At 35.4% G+C, this 26,410-nt stretch overlaps 1 protein-coding gene across 2 annotated transcripts in view; it reads left to right on the forward strand.

Annotated features, from left to right (window-relative positions):
* LOC108578505 (homeobox protein XENK-2-like) overlaps positions 1-23,803 on the forward strand; it is a 32,050-nt gene extending 8,247 nt beyond the window's left edge. The window contains exons 2-4 of one of the 2 annotated variants that reach the window (XM_017941856.1): positions 16,703-16,800; positions 17,205-17,408; positions 23,298-23,803. In XM_017941856.1, coding sequence (XP_017797345.1) covers positions 16,703-16,800; positions 17,205-17,408; positions 23,298-23,803 — 808 coding nt within the window. The remainder of the gene's footprint in view (positions 1-16,702; positions 16,801-17,204; positions 17,409-23,297) is intronic. The other variant, XM_017941857.1, reaches the window with a different exon arrangement.
* Positions 23,804-26,410: the final 2,607 nt, after the last annotated feature.

A 26,410-nucleotide genomic window follows, 5' to 3' on the forward strand; every position in this document is an offset into this window, starting at 1 on the left:
CATGGTCACCTTTATTACCTACTTTCGTTACCTGCGGATCGATAAAAATTTTTCATTCCTTCCTTAATATACAGGGTGAACCGCTTAACATTATCATCTTAAACTATTCTGTTACTGGATTGACACAATATGATTCAAAAGGTTCTTCAAGATAATTATAGTATATTTTTTATCAGCACAGTTTTTCGAAGCTTTCAAGGTCATCTTCAATTTTTTATAGATAAACCTATAACTTTTAGACGATGATTTAGTGGATGCTGAGACGAGTTCGGCAGGCGTTATAAAATACTTTCTTCGCCGTCTGAATTAGAAAAATATTCTAGTAAAAAGATATCCTAACAATAAAAGAAAGTGCAGACGTCATAGAAAGAATTAAGCAATCATTTATTTATTTGCTATCCACGTGAGTGTATTGCAGTTGATGGACTTAATTTTCGTAAGTTTTAAACTTAAAATAGAGACATCGCATGTTTTCTATCGTCACAAAATCACTTTTTTTTTTGGTATGTCTTTCCTCGCCGCATAATTCCTTCGGATAAAAAGAATACTTTTTACTATACTCGTTGAATTCGACCCAATACCTGCTAACTCAGAGCGAAGAAAATACTGTAGAGTTATACATACATGTATACCTAAACTGAAAACTTCGTAAAAAGATAGACTGATAAAAGTTAACTACAATCATCTTAAAGGCCTCTTTGAACCATATTATGTGACATAAAAAAAATTTCGATCGGTCCACTAACAATAGAATAATCTAAGGTGATCACGTTAGGCAGTTCATTGTACAGGTATACAAACTATTTCAGTTTCTTTTAGATCAAACTTTGTCAGCATGTCCTATCGGTATAAGTAAGAAAAAAATGTTAAATAAACATAGGTCATTTGAAGCTTTATTAAATAGGTATAACAAGAAATGGTGGCTGGTGTACAGGGTGTTTCGGAATTACGGTTGTTGGGAAAGTCGAGTGGCTTGTATAGGGTGTTCCAAAGAAATGTTAACACTGAAAATATGGTATTGTTAGTTGGTGTGTTATGAGATTATATGTAGTATGTTAAGAATTAAATATACAGGGTGTCCCAGTTTTCTTCGATCAAACTTTGTCGTATCTTCTACGGGTATAAGTAAGAGAAAAATGTTATATAAACATAGGTCGTTTGAAGCTGCGTTAGAAAGTTATAATAAAAATACGGAATACGAAGGGAATGGTAACGGTTGTGCGGTTAGTATGATACAAGACAAGGATGGTACTGGCAGAAGTTACATTCAACACCTTCAACGACGTCAGATCGTAAAAGCAGCTCGCATAAATAGACTTTATAGATGTATCATAATAACTGCACATCCGTTACTGTTTCCTTTGTATTTCGTCTCTGTATTATAACTTTTTAACAAATCATCAAACGATCTATGTTTATATAACATTCTGCTCTTACTTACGCCCATAGAAGTACTGACAAATGTTGATCGGAATAAACTGGGATACCTTGTATAAGCATACATTAATAAACGATTCCTTTACTCTTCCATATTTTTTTCTTTAATATCTCCATTCGCGAATTTAGTATTTTTAGAGAGGATACAATTCTGAAGACCGGTTGCTTAAATCATACCTTTTACATGATGTCAAACAAAGGCTTCAACGTCAAGCTACATGATCCAATATAAAATTATGAACACACAAGCATTCGAATAGTTGGTTTACATGCGATGGCTCCATGGGATGAAACATGTTAAAGAATTAAACGTGTGGTACAAGCGGGTTGAAGAGCGTTGTCCACGGCATAACACAGCTCTCCAATGGTCGAGGACGCGAGCAACGGTAAATACTTAAAAATTTTTACAATCCCCATATATAACAACCACTCGAACTGCCACTCGAGGGTGACCGTTTCGATAGTCGAGCATCGTGTCTAGTGCCACTCGATTTCGCGTACAACTCGAACCTGTCCATTGATGATGGCCCAGTACAGGATAGCGTGAACGAACAATTGAATGCAGAAAGAAAATCACGAAGAGAGAGAGAGAGAGAGAGGGAGGAGAAAGACGACGAAATTTACCAGTGAAATAGTTGCGCCGGCACGTACTGGCAATAAATAAGGGAGCCTCAGGTGTTTGACCGACAGGTACCGATATTGTCATGTTAATGGGGGATAGAGGAAATATCTGGCAAAATGGATGAACCGTCCATTCAACACGGCACGTTTCACAGCCTCAAACACCTGAATTTTTCTGTTAGGCGACCGAGTATCAAGTGGGCATTCGAAGACGAGTACGCGTAAATAAGTATGTCCATAAACTTGAATCCGGCTGCATCGATGAGCCCATTCCTCTTTTCGGCCTCGAGTACCGCTTTTAGATGAATCACTCTCTGTCGTTTGTTGTTATTTTTGTTGTTAGGTTAGGTTAAATTAGTTGGATTCGAGTAATGGCGACTTTTGGTGGCAATTCTCGAGTATACTTGACGTTAAGGGAATATTGCAGTTGCATGGTTGTAAACGGTGGAATGTTTGAGCCTCTTTAATGAAGGCATTTATAAAAAAGAAATTCACGAAGTAATTATTGTTCGACAATTTTATACCATTTTACGCAGAACGACGAGAGGATTGGATCTATGACAAAAAAATAAATGTTTCCATTTAAGAAAATGGTGTAACTGTAAAATGCACATGCAAAATATCCTCCGTGAAGCATTCATCGTTTTCCTCTATTTTTTCTCTAATTGCAATTAGAAAAGCTTTTATCTATTGTTAAAAAAACAGTGATGCATTAAACAGCTCTCGAGTACAAAAATAATACAAAGAAGTGTACCAAAAATACACCCACCATTAAAATACGAGTAATATAAAATCTGTATAAAAGAGAATCCTATATAGTCCTGAAAAACAGTATCACATTAAAAATTTCCAAAACACTTGTTTTATATTATGTTTATAGCAATGAACAGGCACCAAATCGGCGCCTGTCTAAAGCACATTACATAATCTTCGCATTTATCGCGACGCTAATTAAATCAACTTCCTCTGAAGCGAGTCCAAAGAGAGCGAAAGAAGCAGATTCACGGATTAGATTCGAGCGTTGAAATCTTGATAATCTCGCTATGGCATTCAACCGGGCTGATTAACTCGAACTGGCCTAACTGGCTAACAGTACGCTTCAGACGATCCTTATAGCATTTAAGATAAACCAATGGTGCCAATAGACCTCGACCGTGGACCTAGAGTTAATCCTCTGTTTAAAGGAACCAGTATTTCTTTTACCAACTAATCCGATTTCTTCTGAGGAGTTTCAGTCGATTACGCGGGATTTACTTAGCTTACAATTAGTTTAGCTTAAGATTCGAGATTACTTGTTGAGTTTTTCGAGAGTGGAAGATGACAAAGATGTTGTACACGGAGAATAGAGAAGGAGAACCAGGTGGCCAGCTGTGGAAGCAATTAAAGCCGACAGTGATGGCAATAAAATCCTGTGTACCGCAACAATGTGCCATAAATTGTCGCTGTCATTGGCTGGCGACCATGTTTACCAGCTTGGCGGAATTTTCGTCGCTGCTGATATTTCATGGCTTTGCTGGTGGCAATGTTCGTTCGAAGAGAGGCCTTCGTCTGCGATAACGAGAGAAACTTCTTCTGGTCCACGTGAATAATATTTGGAGATTGCAGAGTAGTGATATGTAAAATGTTATTGTTGGGAAAGATTGAAGCTTATTTGTTTATCGGTGTCATAGACGTAGGAATAAAAATTACGAATAAACTTAAAAATGAGGTGTCTGTGGATGAAATAGTACGTTCTTTCTACACCTTCTTGTAAAAACAAGGGATGAGGAATGTTTAATCAATATTAATGCAAATACAAAAATATAAAATTTCTGCTGGACGACTATAATATGAGAATGTAAAAATTTACACCTATTAAGACATTCTTTTTCGGTCATTTTCAGGAATTGAAATAATTATTCAAGTTAAAATAAAATTTGAATTAACCCTAGAACACTAAAAAGGATTCATTTTCATGTGTAGGCTTTTCTTTTTGAATTTTTTATTCATTTCTTTCGAACTTAAACCATTTTTACAATTTTAATGTTTCTAAAGCTAGTAAAGAAATATAAACATTATTTTTCACAAAATGCAGTAGCTACAGTATGCTCCATGTTGCTATTAAAGTTACAATGTTCGTATTCCAGAGTTAAATTTGCGGCAATAGTCCTTTCCCTCGTTGCTCAGAACCAACATTAAGCGTAAGAAGATGAAATATCCTCTTACCCAAAGCGAACACGTCAATGTCCCGGGTTCTCCAAATCTGAACCCTATCAACTTCAGATCCCACCGTGAAATTGAAACAATTAGACCACCTGCAAAGGAAAAAGCATTTTCAAGCTGAAGGAAGGGTGGCACTCGATCATTGAAGGGCCGTAATAATCCATGGCACGATCACCCTTTGGACGATTTTCAGCGAGGAAAGCGAGGCCGGTAAAACAATGAGACGCAGACAAATTGGGTTGCGTGCTCGAAACAAGTTGGCACAGCTATCGCCAAACAGTCGTGGGATCCTGGCAAATGTTGCTCGATTGCCCGGCAGCTCGAACTTCTCCAGTATTCTTCTTCCCTTGCCTCTCTCTCTCTGTCTCTCCCTCACCCTTTCCTTCTCTCTCTCTCCCTCTCTGAGATTCTCTCCTTTTTCTTTCTCTATCTCTTTTACGTTCTCTCTCTCTCACACTTTTTTTCTTGGAAGCAACGCGTCGACGCTCGATGCTTTAAGGGAACTATGTTGGAAAAATCGCGAGATCGTCTCGTTGAATTTGATTCTAACCGAGTTAGAACGTGGTGCAACCATGAAAATGGCCGCGATGCGATTCATGCCCCCGTGTTCAATCTGGAAAAAAGGAGCTTCACGAAAGCACGCGAGTGTCTGGCCCAGCGAGCGACTCTACTTGACGATCCTCGTGCGTGCACGTTGAAGATCGATCTTTCTTCTTAATGTTTCGTGACTTGCAGTTGCTCCTTTTTATGTCGAGCTACTGCTTTTTCCTTGCTCCTTTTTGGGTTTAAAGGGATGGTTGAAGTGAATCTCATGTGATAGGAAACAACAACTGGAGAATTTTGTTTTATCGGTCTGGCTAAATAGATTCTTTTGCACCGGTTTTTGTTATATTCAGGTACCATTTTTTCTTTGTTTAGACGAGTTGATGCGAATCTTGAATAATGTGGAATAAAAGTTTACTTATCTATTTGTTTATTTAATTTAATTGTTGCAGATGCAAAGTATAATAACAAATATAAAAAAGATATACAATGGTATTAACATTAACAAAAAGTACGGAAAAGCTGATTTTTAAGATACTAGAGAGAGTGTGACAAAATATTGATACACTTACAAAGATGGTGAGAATATACTCGGAACAAACAAAAGTTAGAGAATTTCTTTGTATTGAGGTGCTTAGATATTAGTATTTATCTAAATTCGTGAATGGCGTGTCTATATACAAGACACATAACCATTTTTATATAGGGGAGACTGGGGTAAAGCCTTAAGGATAAAATGGTACAAATCTGAAATTAATATAATTAAACAAAAATTAAAAATGCAGTTTATTAAAGCAATATTTTCTTTAAACATTAGCTTACATTAAATTTTTACAAAGAAAAAGAAAATCCCGAAAATAAGAATTTTACGAAGAGGTGCAAAATTTATGGTTTTACCCTTAACATCTACAACATTCGAATTTATTACATTCTTCACATCTCCAACCAGTGCAGCCTTTACGGACCCACCAAAAGCAAATTGTAGGTACACTGCACCCAACCTTCGTTCAATCTGGATGCACCAAGATTGCCCTGTTATGGTTCTTTTGTAATTACGAGGGATTTTGCTGGAGTCTATAAATGAGGTTACATTAAAATAGTACGATGCATTATGAATAAAAAAAGACAATCAAGTAATATCTATCTGAAATACTGTTTTAACCCTTTCGCGAATAGCGCCGGTTATATCCGGCATCCGCTAAATGCTTCACACTGGCTAGCGCCGGTTATATCCGGCAACCACTAAATGCTTCACACTGGCAAGCGCCGGTTATATCCGGCATTCACTAAGCGCGTCGCATTGGCTCGCGCCTCAACAACTCAAAGTGAAGATTTATTTTAAAATGCAGAACAAGGCCTCAACGACAATGTTAATGCGTTTGTAACATGGGCACATCTGGGTCAAAACCGGGTATCCGATTTTACCCCGTTCGGTTTTGCTCCAGTTTGCAATTTTTTAAATATTACACATTACTGATACCACCATGACGAATTGAAAAATACATGACAAATAGCATAATTTATACCAAAGAGTACCTACTTACCTAAACAATATCAGCAATTATGAAGTTTACAATTCGGTGAAAATTAGATTAGTCATATTTTGTTTATACACTAACTGAAATGACGTCAATCGATAGCTGTATTGACGCGGGAATATTTTAAAGCGCTTTAAAAATTATAGTAGGTCCCGGTTTTTCCACAAATATATTTCTGAAATTGGTATATTTCTATAAATATGTTATATCCTTTAAAAAAATAATTAGAAGCAGAAATACTCCAATAATAGCCTAAAAAACTAAGTAAATTCAGTCTAAAACTATAAGAACGGTAAAGAAGTCAATTAAGATGAGTGGGTATAGTACCTACTGGGAAAAACATAAATCATGGTTAGAAATATAGGATTAACAGAAGTTCGTAAATCAACCCTGTCAAAGTAATTTACGATTTTCTGTTCTAGTAACACAAGTGACTCACTCCCTTCTATTCGTCAAACTTATGTGAGTATCGATAACTGTGCTTGTAACACTGCTTTAGCCACCACGAAACATCTAAATATTGTATAAAAAATAAAATAGAATAATTATAGCATCATATTATTCAAACAAAAAATTACAAGTTACTCGAATATCTGTTTGACTTTGGTAATTTACAAATATTACAATAGTATTTTTGTACATATGTAGGTACTTACATGCTATATTATCTATGTCCTCAAATTTTTCGACCCTTTTTGTAGAGTATACCTACTCTGAATAAACAACTACAATAGTTCTTTCAAAGAAACCTACTTTATTGTTCGATTTTAATCTAATACTCTAGCAACAACTTTATACTCATTATAATTATCCTTCTTTCAATATTAAACAGTATTAAAATTCTTACAAATATCACAGATACTAATGTTTAATGTAAGTAATAATATTTTAAATACTATATAGTAGTACCATTCTTTGATATTAATATTAATATTAACATTCCTAATGGTAAAATTAATATTTATATTCTTGATACCATTACAATTAATTTGTTGATATAAGTAATAATAGTTTATGTACCAATAAGAGTATGCACCATTAACATAAGTAATAATATTTTAAATACCAATAATACCATTCTTTAATATTAACATTAATATTCTTGCTATCACTAATGCCAAGTTTTAACGAATAACAACATTCTAAATACGAAATACCTTTTTGGATATGGGGAACAAAATTTTTTCAGTATCGTCAATGTCAATTTTCAATATTAGGAATAATCTTTTTAGTATCACTAATGCAAGATTTCAAATATCAACAAGAATATTTTCACTATTAGTACACTAATGTACTTTATCAATGTTAAGAATAATATTCTTAACACTACTAATACCATTTTCCAATATCGATAAAAATCTTCTTCATTCTATCACTACTACTAATTTCCAGTAGCAATAGTAACATACTTTGCACCCTCGTACTTATTTCTAATTTCTTAAAACAAAGAATTTGGAATAGTACCTACCTACTAATTACAACTTTCCAATACTCTGACTAACATCTCCAGTACCATTAATACCATTCTTCAACACAAACAAAAATAATCCTTTCAGTTTTCCATGAAAATAACTTCATTCTTATCACGCCATATACGAATTGGTAATTTCTTCAAACAGATTTGTAATACTACTAATCACAACTTTTCCACACTATTATCTCCAATTTTCCACGAAAGTAACAATACTTCTTATACCATTAAGTCTCCATATCAAGTCCCCGTTGAAACAAGCCGATTCGAAGATTTTCACCGTGGCGATAAATCCAAGGGTAAAAACTCACCACTGAGAAAAGTCAGGAAGGTCAGAACCGCCCTCTTCCGTACTTTTTGACTTTTTACCGTGCAGGGACCCACGCGATCCCAACAAAGGGCACGTCTGAATAAACCGGAAACCCGCTCCATCGTCGCCCCTGTCCTTTACCTGTTCCATTCTCTTGAATCATGCTTCTCGTCCACCAGAGAACTATTTTCTCTCTTTACGTACGTGTGTATGGTATAATATATTTGTATTTATGCGGGCCACTTTCCACGCGATTTGATACAACCTGCAGGTCCATTATTGCCCTCGTCTGAGTCTAACAGGGGCCAATTTGTCGTCTCTTCGAGTGCCATTTATTCGTTGGAAGTTTCTAAAGTGTGTGTGAGATTTTATGGAGAATTTTTTGACGTCACGATGGTTTAGGTTTTTATATTTTTGACCTGGTATAGGATAGATTGTACCTACCTATAGAAGCGCAGTGAATGATTTTTATGTGTGTAATAAAGGTGGCGCAATTTATGGTGGAAGATAGTAGTGTGGTGAAGCGGGTGGAGAAGTGGAATTATCGTTGAAGGTGTTGAAAAGGGTTTTCTCGGAATTTCGAAGAAACTTGAAAGAGTTGTGCAAGTGGACTAAATGTAGGATTTATAATTCTTTTGAAGAATGAAGGTAAATAATTTAAGGGTTAAATTGGTAATTGTAATTGTAATATGAATTTCGAAATGTGCGTGAAAAATTAATGTTCAAATATGAAATATAAAATTAATTCCATAAATAATGTGTAAAGTGTGAATAAAATAACTATGTAGAATATTTAAAATAAGTTGATGCATTTTATGTGGTAATATACAGGGTGGACCATGTAAAGCAGGCCACCTAATTATCTTTTTTAGCTATGGTTATACGAGAAAATTGTTATACTTATTTCAAATGGTTTCAAAGGGTCAATAAGTTGGAAGAAACATTTTTTTAATGGAAGAAATGACAAAAAATTAAAGGAACATTTGATTAAAAATTTTAGAGTCCAAGATCATTTTAAGCATGTTTAAATGCATATCAATGTTTGCTACAACATACAGTAGAAAAAAATATATACATTCAAAAAACACGAAAAATGGCGTTTACAAAAAGATTGTCTTTCATCTTATTCACCCTTTGGAACCATTTAAATTACGTGTGACAATTTCGTAGAGAAGATAATTAAATGGCTTGTTTTACGTGGCCCACCCTGTATATTAATACACCTAAACGAGGCTTAGTAGAATATTTCATTCATCACACTCGTACTCTAATCTATACGAATGATAGAATAGGGTAGTTAAATTGTTTCGTTATTTCAAGTCAAAATTCATGTTCCCAAGAATTTTCATACGCTCCATAAATTCAAACAAAATTCAAGAATTTGGCATGTTCAATTCAATTTTTGAAACGCTGCACAAATTTGAAAATTAAATAAAAACTTTTATTGTTGACTTTGAATTAAATGGAAATTGAAGTAAACGAACTTACGAATTTATGTACAATTTTATCACATTAAAGATTGAAGATTGTTTCAAAAATAGTGGGATAAAGTTAGTGCCAATTTATGATTCAACGCAAAGCTTACAAAGGGAAGAACAAAAATGTATGGCGAATATTGCGTATATTTTCATTGTCAACATTTTCGAAGGAAGTATTTACTATGAAGTCGATAGCCTCACATCTGTTGAATTTTCAAAATAAAATTTTTAAGCGAATTACTCTCAAAATTTTGTTGTCACTCCTCGAAGTAGCAGCACGATGGTGTAAATCGTTCAACAGCTACACGGTTGCGCCCGAGGACGCTTCTAACCCACTTTCGAGTATCGATACGACACGATTCTAACCACGAGACAGAGGAAGAGGGTACGATCACGGAAGTAGCCTAAAATTGGCGAGAAGGGGTGACGCGGGGGAAAAATCGAAATGACACAGTAAAAGCACCGCTAATGCCCTTTCACATTAACACTCGACGCAAAGTATGCTCTCGGTGTAAAAACCTCTGATCGATGGAGCGACGTGATTGGTCGGTTCAGTGCGAGGGTTGAAATCAACCCCTGAAACACTTCTCCGGGTTGATCCTCGAGCAGGCGCGCTCTGATTGGTCAACGCGAGACTCCACCCACCGTGGGAGCTTACCCCCACCCCTTGATTACACTGTCGATCCTCGTTCACGAGCGTTCCTCGAGCGTTTCGCATTTCAATAAATTCCTATTCAAGCTTCTGCTACGCTGCACTCTTGGATCTCGAAAGTAGATTGCCGCGCGATGCTGCTTTTCGATTAACTGGAGGAATACTGTGCCTACTGTAACTGGTAACTGGTTCGAGTATGTTTCGAAGTCGAGTATATTTGACTTCTGGCAGGGATGAAAATCCTTTTGGGAGTGGGTGTCTCACGTTTGTTGAGATCGTGACGGAGATGATAATTTTTTATTGAGTATGATTTGACGGAGTTGTAGAAGTTTTTGAGAAATGTTTTCGAGGTTTAATATCTACAAGGATATGCTGAAAATTTTGATTAATAATTGTAATTAGTGTAAAGTTGCATTAAAGTGACAAGAATCTTAGTTTCAAATTGGCAGTCCTGTCAAAATAATATTTTTAGACTGGTGTATTTATGATGATTTAAGTTTGACTTTAGGTTAGGTTAGGTTGAATTTCAAGAAATAGGTAAATAGTCACTTTAAAATAGGGTAGCTTTCAAAATAATATTTTAGATAATATACATGTGGCAATTTCATGAATTTAAAATTAGTGGCTACTTAACTACTTAGGGTAGTTTGGAAATTCAAGTTCTCTTTGTAAGGAAGACCTAAGCCAAACTACAAATACTATTAAGTAAATGTACATAAGTTAAGATATATCGCTGTAGTATAAATATTGTACAGGGGTTGTTCGGTCCAATGATAGTATTGGTACTTAACCCTCTTCGATCCAGTTCTTTGACCACAAGTAAACTCACCCGAGCTACTTACTTAATTCTTCAAGGTCATTGAATTAAGACAGAATTATAAGGGACACCGCTGTAAATGTAATTTTGACTATTGTAAAAAAGAAAACAAGAAGAGCAGACGTATAGGTTAATTCGTAATATATTTTCAAAAATATTGGAAATAAAACCACTTTGGACTATTTTAGAATATTTAACTCAAAGAACTTTTTAATTATTAAAACTTTCGTAACGAAATCAAATTTCTGTTATAAACAATAATAAATATTAATTTATGTGAAATATGAAAGTCCCCAGAAAAATTAAGGGATTCCATATGAACGCAATCAGACACCGATATCAAATTGAAACCCTCAAGAATTTAATTCTTAGGCGTCTGAATGGACACTGGCGCATACTCACACTTTTAACTCTTTAAATTGCTAATTAACCTTATTTTTATTAAATCGCAATTTATTAAATTTTTACTATAAAAGTTTCTAAATAACTACATTCACAAATATTTTCCTTTGAGATTCCCAAATGAAAGTTAAGAAAATTAGGAAAATTGAGAAAAAGTTGTAAATATCTGCACCTTGATTAAAAATTTCAACATTCTGAAAAATCTCTTCATTACCTGGATTGCTTATCCCCCTAACGCTTATCCCCCTCCTTTTTCTCAACTAAATATGCTAAAAATGATCTATTTCATTTTTTTTTTAATTATTTCCTAGCCGTGTAGAAAGAAGTTTCCCATTTATTCATAATGCTCTAACTTACATTTTTGCCATAGAATAGAAATGATAGCGCAATATGTAAAGTGAAAGAAAATAATTAAAGAAAATTGCACTTTTCGGACGCGGGCGTGAGCGTTAAGGGGTTAAATTATTAATCGAAACTCCAGTCTTCAAAAAACGCTCGTAAATCGAAACGTTGGAAATTAGAAGTTGAAACATGAAAGCTTCAATTAACAATTCTCTTTTGAACTCTATAATCTTCTCAAAACAAAACCTGGCAAACTAAAAAGAAAACGTTTCTTTCATCTCTTTCTTAATCCCATACGACGTCGAACAGTTACAATCTTCCTCAGTAGATTGATTTCCATCCGCTCGAAGGAACGGTCTGGAACGGCTGCTGGATATCCAGCGGGCTAATTCAAAGAGAGGGGTGGACTGTCGTGTGGCAGGGGTGAGCCCAGAATCTCCGCCCCTGGCGAAGATCCGCCCTCGGCTTCGAGGGTGCTTGACGAGCGAAACGGCGCGAAGGTAGGGAACACTAGCCGTCAAGTGTTCGTCGAGAACACTCAAAAAGTACAAGGAGAGCCCTTCAGCCTAGCTGGAAGAAACATCAGACTACGCGTTTACTACCTTTTCTCTCGTCACTACAATTCTATTCGAAAACTGTGAATCCAAAGTTTCTCTTTATTTTCTTCGTTCATCAAGGACCCGTACGGTAGTCTCAGTTCTAACATAAAAACAAAAACAGTGGTGTTTGGTTCATCGAAAATTCGTACGAAATTCGCGTGTGATATAATAATGAAAACTAAACCGGAAAGGACTGTCTTTGATTCGGAGAGGATGATCAGGTGTGCAAGTGAACGTTGAACAGATCGAACTGAGTGATTTGTGTTTTAAGAAGGCGGAGTAGAGAGGGGACGAAAAGTGGACGAGTGATAGTAAAGCTGAAGGTACGAGAGATATCTAACAAGGAGAATTTACAAAAAACAAAAAGCAAAAAAAAAAAATAGAAAAGACAGAAAGCAAGGGGTTTAAGAGAGTAATAGAAAAAAGGGAGACGTTGGCGCGAGAACGAGTGTGGCGTGAACCACGAGGACGTTAACATGTACTGACGCCACTACTAACACCTCCTCGAGACCCTTTCAAAATGGCGGACAAGAATAAGTTTCTGCCCTGGTCGCTGCTATCATATCCGACCAGTCTCTTGAATCACGTCTGGTACAGCCAGCTCGCTTTCAATAATAGGTAAACGAATTATCAAAGAACAACAACGAAAAATTAAAAAAAAAAAAGCGAATACCACGTGTACCAAGCTTTTTTGTCGTGCCGACACTATCCCCCAAAAGTAGAGTTTCTCTCGTTATTTTGTAGGAAGGTGTTTTATGCAATAGTTTCTCGCATGCGTTTCTGTTCGACCCTCTCGAGGACGAAATTTGAATGGAATGTTGAATTTCGAATGAACAGAGAGAAGAGAATCGACATTTAATTAGACAAGTAATCGAGAGTTCCAGAGTTGTAGAGTTTATTGGTTTGTTTCGTTTGTTTCTCGTGGTAGAACGTGGTAGAATTTGATTTCTCGACGTGAATTTTTGTTTGAGAGAGTTTAGTTGTACGAATTGTAGAAGACAGTGCTTGTGAAATTGAAGTTTCAGTTGACGCTCTGAAGGGCGTAAATTATCGTGCAAGTGGAATTTTGAAAGATGATAAAAATTGATTAATTGAAAAGTGGTCGTTTCTTCTCAATATACGCTCCTTATCTCTTGATCTCATCGCAATTGATGAGAATTTTCAGAAAGATTAAATTCTATAAATAAGATCAGTGGTATCTTAGATAGCTCTTTTGATAGTTTTCTTTTCTTCAAGAAAATGGATTCAAAAATGGTCAGAGGTAGGAGGGGAACGGGACGAGAAAGTCGCTAGGGAGTTCCTCGATAATTTTATCGGCAATATTGCTGTCTCATAATGGAGCAGAGATCTTGATGGCCCTCGAATTCTTGCACGTGGCTTCATTGACGTGTATCGGGGCTTATCGAAGTGACCATTCGCTCGATTATTGATATCCTTGAATAAAATCGGGAGCTCGTGCTATTTCGATTAAGTCTTGCATGCTAACCGAACAAAGAGAGGAATATATTATAAAAAGAGAACAGAAATTTTAGTAAAAAGAGGGAAAGTAGAATTGGAACGATAAAAGAATGTTTAATTAGATGTTGGAATCACTGGTGATTTCAACGCTGCAGCTCTAGAAAATTAATTACCAGGGGATGAAGAGCGTTAGGCGTGAAAAGTAGCGTTAATTATGTTCTTCTTTAACGAACTTTTCGTTGAAACTTTCTATCAGCTTTTCTCTTCCTAGACGTGAATTAAGCTGAAATTTTCGCCAACTTCTTTCATTAGTTCTGCGATTTTATAGTTGTGTTTGCGAAAACTTGGGGAAAAGTTTGTTTACTGGAAAGAAAAAGCGACTTTCTTTGGTTAATTTTAAGTTTGGTCAAGAAGAGAACAGGATTAGGATAGTCCTATGCTGTGTAGAAGCGTGAATTTCTTCGAAGATTTTCCAGTTTTGCAGCAGCAATGTTCCTTGCACGTAGAATAGAGCTTTAATAACCGCTTTGTAACACCATAGAATTCTTATGCCACGCACTCAATTATTATAACCAGTACAATGAAACAAAGATACCAGAGTAATTAAATGAATGACAATACAGAGCGGAGAATATTTAAAGCGTAGACAGTGATCACAAATATGGCAATGTAAAGTGAAACACATTTATGCAATACATGTATTATTATATAATACAAGTGTAATACCTCTGTGCGTTGACACAATATATAAAGAAAAATTTATAAAATTAAAAAAATGTGGATAACAACTTAGTGAAACAGAACAATAAAACATTTTTTCATCCATATTGCTCTAAATATATTTCTCACCGAATATGTCAATTTTTTAGCACAACATTTTTCTCATAAACAATTCGACTTAATAATTCCTCATTTAAAAGAAAATATATAATATTTCATATCACATATATGTACCACATATGATTCTTGGCACACTAAATATAGATAATCTTACAGCACACTAATTAAAAACTCCACGCTTCTTAACATCAATTATAAATCATACTTTTTGTCAATACTTTCGTTCCTTTTTGTCTATCAATCCAGGATGTTTCAGAAAAACGTGAACACTTACATGGAAGTAACTTTCTCAAAAAAATAAAACTGATAAATCCTTTTGTGCATATTATATCATACTGACAAATGTATTTTGTCTTCAAAGAGTCTTCACATGTTCACCATTATTGTCAACACAATTCTTTTGCAAAGAAACTGATAAAAAATTCTTTTTCACACCCTGCATTATATTAATAAATGTATTATTGTCAACACATTTATTAAAGAAAAGGAAAGAAAATATCGTAGAAAATCTTGTAAGAAAGAATTATGGTGCTCTTCCATAATGCACAAATTCTCCAGATAAGAGTTAACATTCTTCTATAATAATAAAACAGTCATCCACCCAGATTACTCTGAACATATTTATCACAGAAAATATCAATTTTCAAACACAATATTTTTCTCACAGAAAATTTGACCTAACAATTCCTCATTTTAAAGAAAATCTAAGAATGTTTCATATTACATATACAGGGTGTCCCAGTTTTTTCCGATCAAACTTTGTCAGCACGTTCTACAGGTATAACAGAGAAAAAAATTTTATATAAACATAGATCGTTTGAAGCTTCGTTAAAAAATTTTAACAAAAAGACGAAATACAAAAAAAATAGTAACGGATGTGCAGTTACTATGATACAAAACAGGAATAGATCAGCGATATGTACATTTAGTCTATTTATGCGAGCTGTGTTTACGATCTGACGTCATTGAAGGTGTTGAATGTAACTTCTGCCAGTACCATCCTTGTCTTGTATCATAGTAACCGCACAACCGTTACCATTCCCTTCGTACTTCGTATTTTTGCTATAACTTTCTAACGCAACTTCAAATGACCTATGTTTATGTAACATTTTTCTCTTACTTATACCCGTAGAAGATACGACAAAGTTTGATCGGAAAAAACTGGGACACCCTGTATATTTAATTCTTAGCATGCTAAATATAACCTCACAATACACCAATTAACAATTCCACATTTTCTACACGCATAAATTCTCCATATAAGTGTTAACATTTCTTTGGAACACCCTATACAAGCCACTCGACCTTCCCAACAGCCATAATTCCGAAACACCCTGTCCACCAGCCACGATTTCTACCACCTGAGGTGCAATATTAAGAAACAGTGCGGCCACCAGGCGTCGATTAAGGAAAAACTTTCCTTCAGCGGCTCTTTCATCGGGAACGTGGCCGAACGTGCCGCGATAATGGGTCGTTTGGCTTAAAATTTGAGGCCGGAAATTCGCTTCTGTACCTGAGGACAGGTTGTTTGGCAGCGTAGCTGCAGGTAGCCAGGCTTTTGACGGTACAAGACGCGTCTAATCGGGTCTTAAGCGTCCTGCTGGCTTCTTGACGCTCGCCGTGCCGCAGGAAAACGACGGAAATTGGATTGATTCCGTTGAAAACCGACCTTTGTGCGCGACTTTTCGACTCGCGAAATCCTTTCGGGTAAACTGGACCCAAAACTCTGGAATTTAGCCCGTTATGTCTACTCTGATAAATGGATCGATTAAAAAGAGCGATTTCTTTTTTTATTATTTGAAGAGTTCTTTTTCAATTTGTGGAATTGTTACTCGGGTTGATGTTGGTTAGATGAAAGAATTTTTTTATGCACGTATAGACGAAGGATATGTTTAAGTAGGTAGATGCTCGTTTAGTGTCACCCTGTCGGCTGAGATTCTTTCAATGGATGGTTTTTAATGATTTTTTGTTTTGTCGATTTGATTGTTGCAGGATATTGGAGAGCATCAAGATGCCCAGGACAAGCTTCCACATCCATGACATTCTGCAGCTCGACTCTAAGCCGTCTCAGGAAGAAACAGAGGTCCAAGGTAAGGAAAATTGTTTTTGATATCTCGCGAGGCTTGATTAGGTTATCTTTTCATTAAAATTGATTTTGTACGTGTTAACAATTTTTAATGAAATTATTTGCTGTCAATCATTATAATATTGCAAAATTTATTTAAATTAATCCAATCGTGATTAGCTACTTCACTCAGATTTCAGTTAGTAGGCATTATACTGGGTGATGCACATAAAACTGACCGCAAACGCAAAATACAATTTTAAAGATACATTTCGTGCAGATATGAAAATATTGATAAACGTGTAAATGGTACAAATTAATGCCTTTTTAATTTGGGACTGGTTTTAAGTTTTAACTGCATAAGTAAATTTAAAAAAATGTTTGTTGAATCGATATTAAAGGTTTGGATGTTGGAAATTCTCGTTGCAGGTAGTACCACGGTGCTACCGACCACGAACGATGTTCCGTCGGCGTACCAACAGTTCTTCGAGCACACGACGGCCATGCTGCAGCCCGCGATATACGCGAACCTCAACAGAGGAACCCTACCACCGCCGCCACCTGGGTTACTGGGATGGCCGACGGGTCCAACGCTACCAACCACGTTACCCCAACCTCTGGAAGAAGTGAATGGTGAGTAACAAAATGATATTCATCAAAAGTTAAAAGATCTCTTTTCCGAACAAAATGTTCTTCAAGAGCTAAAAGATTTCCTCTTTTCTTGAAAAAAATATCCTTCGAAAGCTAAAATATTTCCTCTTTTCAAAAGAAAAAAATGTTGTTCTGAAACTAAAGGATTTCCTGTTTTTTGAAAAAAATGTTCTTCAAAAGCTAAAACATTTCTTTTCTTTGTTAATTTTATATATTATGTTATCATTTCCGTTTCTCTAAAAGAGTTACCTCCGCATAAGTGTTAACATTTTTTTTAAACACCCTGCACGAAACTCAAATTTTCATAACCTAACCTAACCCAATTGCGTGTCCTTTTTAATTCACATAATACACAAACTCAAAAATCATCATAAAAGAGTTAAGTAAGACTTCAAGTAGGAATTCAAATAATTAGGTATAACTCCTCCAAAAGTAACATATTTGTTTAAAATAAGGACCATTACAATCGATACACCTAGCCAACATTTCACTAATTCATTTATGCTTTCTTCTTGATAAAATGGTTAAAATGTTTGAACAGATGATAATCTGTTGGCGAAAAATCCGGAGAATAGGGTGGATGTTGTAAAGTCTCATATTCCAAGTCGTTTAACTTTTGCACTGTAATTAATGAAACGTGCGGTCGGGCGTTATCATGTAAAAGAATCGAACCCTTTCTGTTGACTAGTGCTGGACGGATAAGTGACAGTTTTTAATGCATTCCGCTAAGTTCGTTACAGTATTATTTGCCATAATCGTTTCTCTCTACTTCAAAAAAATATGGCGAATAATTCACCCATATTTGGATGTGCTTTAGGTTTTGGAAAGTGTCTAGGTGGTTCGTTAAGATCCAACCACACTCCAGATCTTTTCCAATTACCATAAAGTATCCACTTTTCATCACAGGTAACAATTCTGTCAAGAAAGGGGTCTTTAATGTTCCGCAGGATATGGGAAGAGCAACTGGAGGCACGAAACATTCGCTGAATATCGGACAGATCGTGCGGAGCCCACTTATCCATTTTTTCTCTTACCTATGTTTTGTAGATGGCATAAATAAATTAGTGAAACGTTGGCAAAGGTGTATCTACTGTAATAGCTCTTATTTTAAATAAATATGTTAACTTTCGGCGGAGTTATGATTATTTAAATTCAGCCGACGGGATCCGACAGAACATTACGAACGACCTAATACATCTTTCTATTTAAGTAGTAGATACTTTCACAAGGAAACACGATCTTTCTCCATCCAAAAATTTCCACTTAATTCGCTAGAAGCACGTGATCCACAAGAACCATGCAGATAAAATAGAAAGAGGGGGTCCAGGGCGAAACCCTTATTTATTTAACACCCTACAATTGGTCCACGTCGGCTAAGCAGGATCTAATGGTCCTATAAAAGGTCCTTGTGGGTCCTGTGCACCGATTGGCCCGTATAGGAGGACAGATGTCCCTTCGAGGACAGATGCGTGTCGCCCTGTAGGTCCTCGATGAATCGAAATTGTCACGCCCAAAAAATCCACCGGTGGCCTATTGCCTCTTTTCACCTCTTCTCCTTATCTCCTCTTCGTTCCACTTTTCCCCTCTATTTTTTCTCTTTCCATGTATCGTGGAACCGAGAAATCAGGGATTCGACGATCTCACCCCTTTACACGGGTAATAGATGCGTTAGATCGCGGTTCTATCGGGCAGGTAGAGAATTCGGTCGAAATTTCAACGTTCTTACGGTGACTTATGGCGAATGAATGGTTGGGGAAATTTTTGTGAAAGTTGAAACTTTCGCTGTTTACGTGCTAGAGAGTTGAACTTTATAAAATGTATAAAAATGTGTAAAATATTTCTGTGCAATATACTTTGCTACTGTACATGCTCTATCGCTCGAAGTTTTGAGTACGTTATGGTTTTAAAATAAATAAAGTTACTTTTTAGTAAATACGTATTTTATTAAAAATATTATTTTACTATAGTAATGAAACTGTATTGTAAACATTATAATTGTAGTGTATTTATTTTTTAGAAAAATTATAGAAATTTATGAAAGTGTTTTTTTGCAAAAGGATCCTTCATTTTCATAATTAACATAATGTCATTATTCTGGCAATTAATCTTTCAATTCTTTCAATATTTCCATTATTTATATTTTTCCAATATTTAATTTTTCAGTATTTCCATAAATCGATTTCAGATATTGGGAATATTTTTATGATCTTGCCCAATTCTGACTAGGTATAATTCAAATTCCAATCTTACTTTAATATACATACATATAGATGCGATATTTCTGATAACGTTACTAAATACTTTCATACATATGAGAAAGCTTGTTTTGTCCAAATAACGAAGGGTGCTCTAAACCTTTGAGCTGCAGCGTACATTGCAACGTATCAAATAATTTTCCTAAATTATAGCGAAAGACAGGAAACTCTAGTTACTCTACTTTTAAATATTCCTCTATTTTTCCAATAAAATAGCTCGACAAAAAAAAGAAACAGATCAATCTTGTGAAATCATTGACCGAAATACAGCGAAAAGTTTCAAACTTGATGAGAATATCATCGAACAAGAGCCTAATTTAGAAGATCATTTCTTCCAAAGACGAAATGTCTAATTGAAATCACGACACGACTGCGACTACAGCCTAATCTCCCATGAAAATGATACAGTCAGTCCCATGGGGTGCAAGGGGCTATCAAGCAGGCTCTATATTGCTTCACACCCTCCCCAAGCAGGCTTACGAGTCGTTCACAAAAGCGTATTGTATGCTCACGAAGCCAGGGACCTCGTCGTTGTACATTAAATTAGCGTGTCTCCCGGCCACCGTGGTATTTGCCACTTTAGCTGAAGGCTAATCAAAATATTGGTGGATTAAACGTAGAACGCACTGAATCGTCAGCTCTGCAATTCCTATATTTTGATTTAATCTAATTCTATCGTGTTTTCAGTATCACAGAATTTTATTATACAATAATTCTGTACCTTTTTTTAGTTAGCTTGTAGTATAGGTACATAATTATCACTTCTTGTACATATAGGTACAACCTATATATTTTCTTTCCATTTGTTTGTTTTCTTTTTTTTTTTGTAAAAGAGAAGAAGATTCCAAGAATTCGTTAAAGACAAAATATTTGGTTTCTCTAAAAAAAATTACTTCCACATAAGTCTTAACATTTTTTTAAAGCACCCTGTAGAATGTCGGTATAATATTGGGTGACGATTAAAATGAACAGAAAACTAATTTCTTAACTTATTATTAAAGTCGAATATTTGAAGTATTGTAACCCTTTGTCCATCATAATTCATTTACGAAAATAGAGTTAGTAGTATTAGGTCATCCAATAAGTTTGTGCCGTTTATTGATGCGCCATTTAGGCCAATATTTCAAACACACCTTTAAATGCTACGAAACAATGCAGTCGTTCGCCTGTTTTACATCTTCCCATCGTTTTGACAATGCCATTATGCCGTCGCTATAAAATTTCTTCGGTTTTTCCATAAAATATTTTTCAATGTTACTTTTTATAGAGTCGATATTGTCAAATTTTTTGCCTATTAAAAAATGTTGTAATACACGAAACAGATGAGAATCTGATAGAACAACGACCAGAGAATACGGCGGGTGAGATTAAATTTCCCAACCGAATTCACATAATTCTTTTGCACGTTTTATTTCACATGCGGTTTGACATTATCGTAGTGAAAAATCACTTCGTTCTGATTTAAGAGTCCTGAATGTTTCACTGCTATAGCTTCTCTTATCTTACACGTCTGAATTAATCGTTTCATGTCTCGAAATTAACTCGAAACACAAAATACTTCGCGAAAAGGATAAACATATCGCGACAGGAACTTGTTGGATTATCTAATATGTAATGCAGAAGCTGACGGAAAGTTTGCTTTCAAAATTTTTGACAAGTTTGTACGGCGTTAGTTTAATAGTATAAATTGCAAAATTGCGTAGTCTTTTGAATTGTCTAGGTTATTTGTATTACAGTAGTATTCTTTCTGTTTCTGATGATTAGTTCATTCTTTAGTGTATCGTCTGAACGATGAGCAAGCACTCGTTAACGAGACTTAAGAAATCAATACAGCCATGCATCTGCCTGCAATCAACGGTAGGAGTCGAAGGGTAGTAAAAAATGCAGCTGTAGTTCACTCTATATAGCCATTTTCGTGATGACCCTGATAGCTTTTCAAAATGACGTTTATCGATTCTCGGAAACTGGTGAAACAGACTTAACGAGGTACCAAGAACAATGGTTACAAGAATTTTCAATATTACGTATCTATATCTACACAACTGATCTCTATTAATTTTTTAACAATTTATTATTCACTTTTCAACACTGTGCTTTCGTTCAACGTGGATCAATGATACGTTTCTTACGAAACTGGCATAACTTTGGACTAAACTTGAAATGTTGCACAGTATGTACAAAATGAATATAGAAAATAAAATTTGTGCCTGTCAGTACTGCGATAATAATGCTTCTCCTTCTTTGGAAGAACTAATTAAAATTGATTGAAATCTTAACCAAAGGGTTGAATGCAATTTCTATATTTCGATTTAATTCAATTCTGTCGCGTTTCCAGTATCGCACAATTTTGCTGCACAATACTTCTCTGATTTTTAATTAATTTTCAGTATCTAATTGATAATAAAATCAAGAAATAATTAGAATTAATTGAAGTCTTAACTAAAGGGTTAAACGAACATTTCTAAAAACAATATAAATTCCTGAATTTTCTATCTAAATTTATACATAACTAAATGCTGCTTAATTTTTCCAACATTTCCCTTTCTAATTATCATACACATACACTCTTCCTTCTCTTCAATTTTTTCCACTCACTTGAAGTATTTAGACATTTTGATTATCTTTTCAGATATTTTGCCAACTAACCTCATTTAATAGTTTAATTCTCGCTTATTTTGCAAAAATAGTCTACAATAATATAACGTAAATCGATGCAACAGAAGATAAATGTTAAATTGAATTATATCTAATTTTTCATCTAGATCACTTTCATAATCGACTTGCAACTATTAGGTCACCCTAAAAGTTCCCGCGGCTCGAAGCCGTTCATTTTGGTAAAACATAACTCCAATGAAATTAAACATTTTCATTTAAAATAATTTCCATAATGTTCGATACTCTTTTGCCAACGTATTACAAGAGCATTCATTCTGTGTACATCAAAATACGAATCTGTAAGAGAAAGAAACTGCCGAAAGGCGTTTTCAATATCCTCCTGTTTCTCAAATCGTTTTTGTGTAAGGAAAGTGTCAAGTGAGTGGTGAGAATATGGAGGATAATGTAGAACTTCAACACTCAGTTGATGCAATTTTTCTACAGTTGTGCTTGCTCTGTGAGGTCTGGCGTTGTCATGCAAAAGGATAGAGCCTCTTCTGTTGACCAGAGCTGGTTGTTGAACCTTCAGTTTTTGGTGAACGACCTCCAATTCGTTACTGCATGAGTCTGTGGTGATAGTGATACCCGGTTTTAGGAAATTATAGTGAAATAATCCCGAAGTAGACTATCAAACTGTGAGCATGATTTTTTTTTGGGAGGTTTGGATGGGGGAGATTCATTAGCGTCTTTGTATGTACACGAAATTAATGCTCTTGTAATACGTTGGCAAAAGTGTATCGAACATTATGGAAATTATTTTAAATAAAAATGTTTAATGCTTTTGTAATATTCTTAACATTCTTATCGCTTAAACGTAAGCGAAGTTACGGTTTTTCAAAATGAACGGCTTCAAATCGCGAGAAGTTACAGGATGGACTAATTACTTCCAGCTCACAATTCATCACGAAGAAAAAACCATATTCAACCGTGAAAAGTAACACAATAATCCTTGCCATTACAGTGCTGCAGCAACCAGACTCAACTAGTCCAACGATCTCAGACCTCTCGTTTCCACCGAAACAAGAGACGAACCATGAGTGCAAGGAGGAAGAATCGGCGGATTTCGAAGACGAGCAACAATCGAACGAGACTCAACCGCACGAAACGGAGCACAAGAAGCGAAAGAGACGAGTGTTGTTCTCCAAAGCACAAACTTTCGAACTCGAGAGACGTTTTCGTCAACAAAGATACCTGAGTGCACCAGAAAGGGAGCATCTAGCCTCGATTATTCGACTAACGCCCACACAGGTGAAAATCTGGTTCCAGAATCACAGGTATAAGACGAAAAGGGCAGCTACAGAAAGGGTTGAGGCTGGTGGAAGTGGATGTTCGCCAAGAAGAGTCGCCGTACCATTATTGATCAAGGATGGAAAGCCGTGTCAGTCGAAACTGATGGAACCGTCTACTTATCCGAGCACTGGTCAAGTTCCTATGCCACCTTACATGCAGAAACCGTATTGGTGGTAAAGAGGAGGAGGTTGAATCGTGAAACATGCTCTGGGTTGAAGGTGGAACTGCTGAAGATCTAGTGAGATTTTAGTGTACGAAACAGTCGACGATTGAGAAACAGTTTTCGACGAACATTTAGAGAATTGGACTCTTCGGATAGAGGATTCAGTGAACGATTATTTCTTTCGTGGGTGATTCGACGGTTGTCTAGTTCAAAGAAGATTGGATGGGCGTTTGTGAATGATGTTGTTCGTGGATCATGGACTATAGAGAGTGTTCGTTAAGTCGTGTAATATGAAATGTTGGATGTCTAATAATTCGTGAATTGATAGCTCAAGTGATTAGTTAAGTGTTGAAGAATTCTGAATTTTTCGTGTTAACCGAACCCTCTATAACGCGATTTTTTTTCGTTAGAAGGAAAATTGTGGTTGGTAGGAATTTTACATTTTCATGGAAGGAGCAAGATTTTGGCTGATAGTGTAGCAATAGTAGAGACATAAAATATACATAAATGGATACGTAATATCCAAGTTACATGATGTTATAGAGGGTTAATATTTGAATTTAAAAAAGTGATTTACACTGCTCCCTTGAAAGTCTGACATTTCATATTACACGATCTTACAGAAAGTTACGTTAAATTAAACAAACGACGACTATAGTGATCAAGAGAGTTCGCGAAGGTTACTGAAACGGAGAAGAGAAAAAGCGAACAATTAACATGAATTTATCCAACGTAAAAGGAAAAGAATGTTCGTGTGTGATACACAGTGTTTGGAAGTAATGGCAATGACGATCATTATGAATGATAAAGAATCGATCTTCCTAAAATAAAATCGAGAAAAAACGTACTTCACGAACAAGTTAGTCAAGAAACTGCAGTAGAAGAAGACAGTGATCAAATTTTACTTTAAAAAGAAGAAACACATCAACAGACACTTTGTGAGCAGAGTGAATTGATTCTCCTAAAAAAAGAATATAACTGACGATCAATCTAAGAATTCAAAAGCAACAAATTTTCGAAAAATTTATCGAAAATATCAAAAATGGAATGGATCAGTGCAGATTGACGAAAGAACACACATCTACAAAGTAACCTTCAGAAGCAAATCGTTTTGGAACTGTAAAGTGAAGTTTAGTGCAAAAAGAGGATTCATCCAACTGTTCGTATATAGTATGAGCACTAAGGATCAAATGTATTATTAGCGTAGATATCGTTACCAGTAACGATGAGAGAGTTGCCTGTGACGGCTCGACACAGCTAACAATCCTCGCGTTCTTGTTGTTAGAGTAAACGAAGTACTGCCAGTTCGTATTTTAATCGAAAGTGAAAGACAGCGTTGAGACGCGACGCGTAAATTGAAATTCTGTGAAGCTTTCGCGCGAAGAAAGTGTCACTCGAGTGAACTGATCGAGCCACGTCGTGTCTCCCCGGATCGTGTTTTGGATTTTGGAAAATCAAAGAAACCAAAGATAGCTCGTGATCGCAATTATGGTTTGCAGTGTGGATAAAAGGTAACTTGAGAATTGATGGAATTTGTTGAAAGAAATTGATTATCAAAATTTCCCAGCTTCGAAATATTGGATAAATGACACGTGCGGTTCATCGGAGAAATGAAAAATTCTAAATTAAAAATTAAAAATTGAAAACTTTTCGAATGATAAATTTAAAAAGTGGAATGTTACTGAAATTGTTATTGTATTAGAAACCTTCTAATTTTCTTTTGATGTTAATATTTTTCAGCTTGGAAATATTGTGACAAAGAAATAAATAATTCGTGTGATTTATCAAAGTAAAAAACTTTCAATTCTCTTTCGATAGATTTTATTAATTCTCGAACCAAAGGCCTGTGTTTCTTTTACGCTCTGCATGCATACAGGGCGATCTACGTAAAATATTATAAATATTTTGGGAAGTGTTAGGAATCCATTTTTTAATATTTTAGGAATCCGTGAAGTCTCAATATTTTATTAGGATTAATTGAAGATCTCAAACATGGTAGAACGAAATAATCGAAAATATTATTTAAAAATGAATCCTAGAATATTGAAAAAGAATTTTATGCAATTGAATTATAATATTTTATGCGAATCACCCGATATATCGTAACAAGAAAGTGATCTAGCGCAAAATAAATAGATAAGTGGACAAAGTATGCAGGATCGATCGTTAGATAAATTCACTGTTCCTTTTCTTTCTTCATTTTGTACAAAGTGTCGTTAGTTCGTGTAGCGTGTGTGTGTGTGTGTGTGTGTGTGTTTCGAGCAAAGTGTCCCTCACGTTCGTACTTAACAATCCTGAAGGAAATTCAACATTTTCTTTCTACGAAAGAAATACACGAAACAATTATCAACAAATATTTCTCAAAAAGAGAGACCGTAAAATCGTAAAGATCACTGGTCGCTTATGTAACTCGAACACTCCACTTTTCGTGAATTTAATCGCGATAACGAGATAAAACAAGGCGAAGAACAATAACTTCATTTAGAAGATAATCTTCGAAATTATACAATAATGTACCATTTTTAACAGAAAAAAAGTCATAAAATTTCTTAGCCAGTGTCATCTGAAATATAACTATTAGAGAATCTGTTCACTATTGAATTCAATAAAAATGATTCTTT

This window comes from Habropoda laboriosa, unplaced genomic scaffold, assembly GCF_001263275.1.
Source record: "Habropoda laboriosa isolate 0110345459 unplaced genomic scaffold, ASM126327v1 scaffold38, whole genome shotgun sequence".
Classification (NCBI taxonomy): Eukaryota; Metazoa; Arthropoda; class Insecta; order Hymenoptera; family Apidae; genus Habropoda; species Habropoda laboriosa.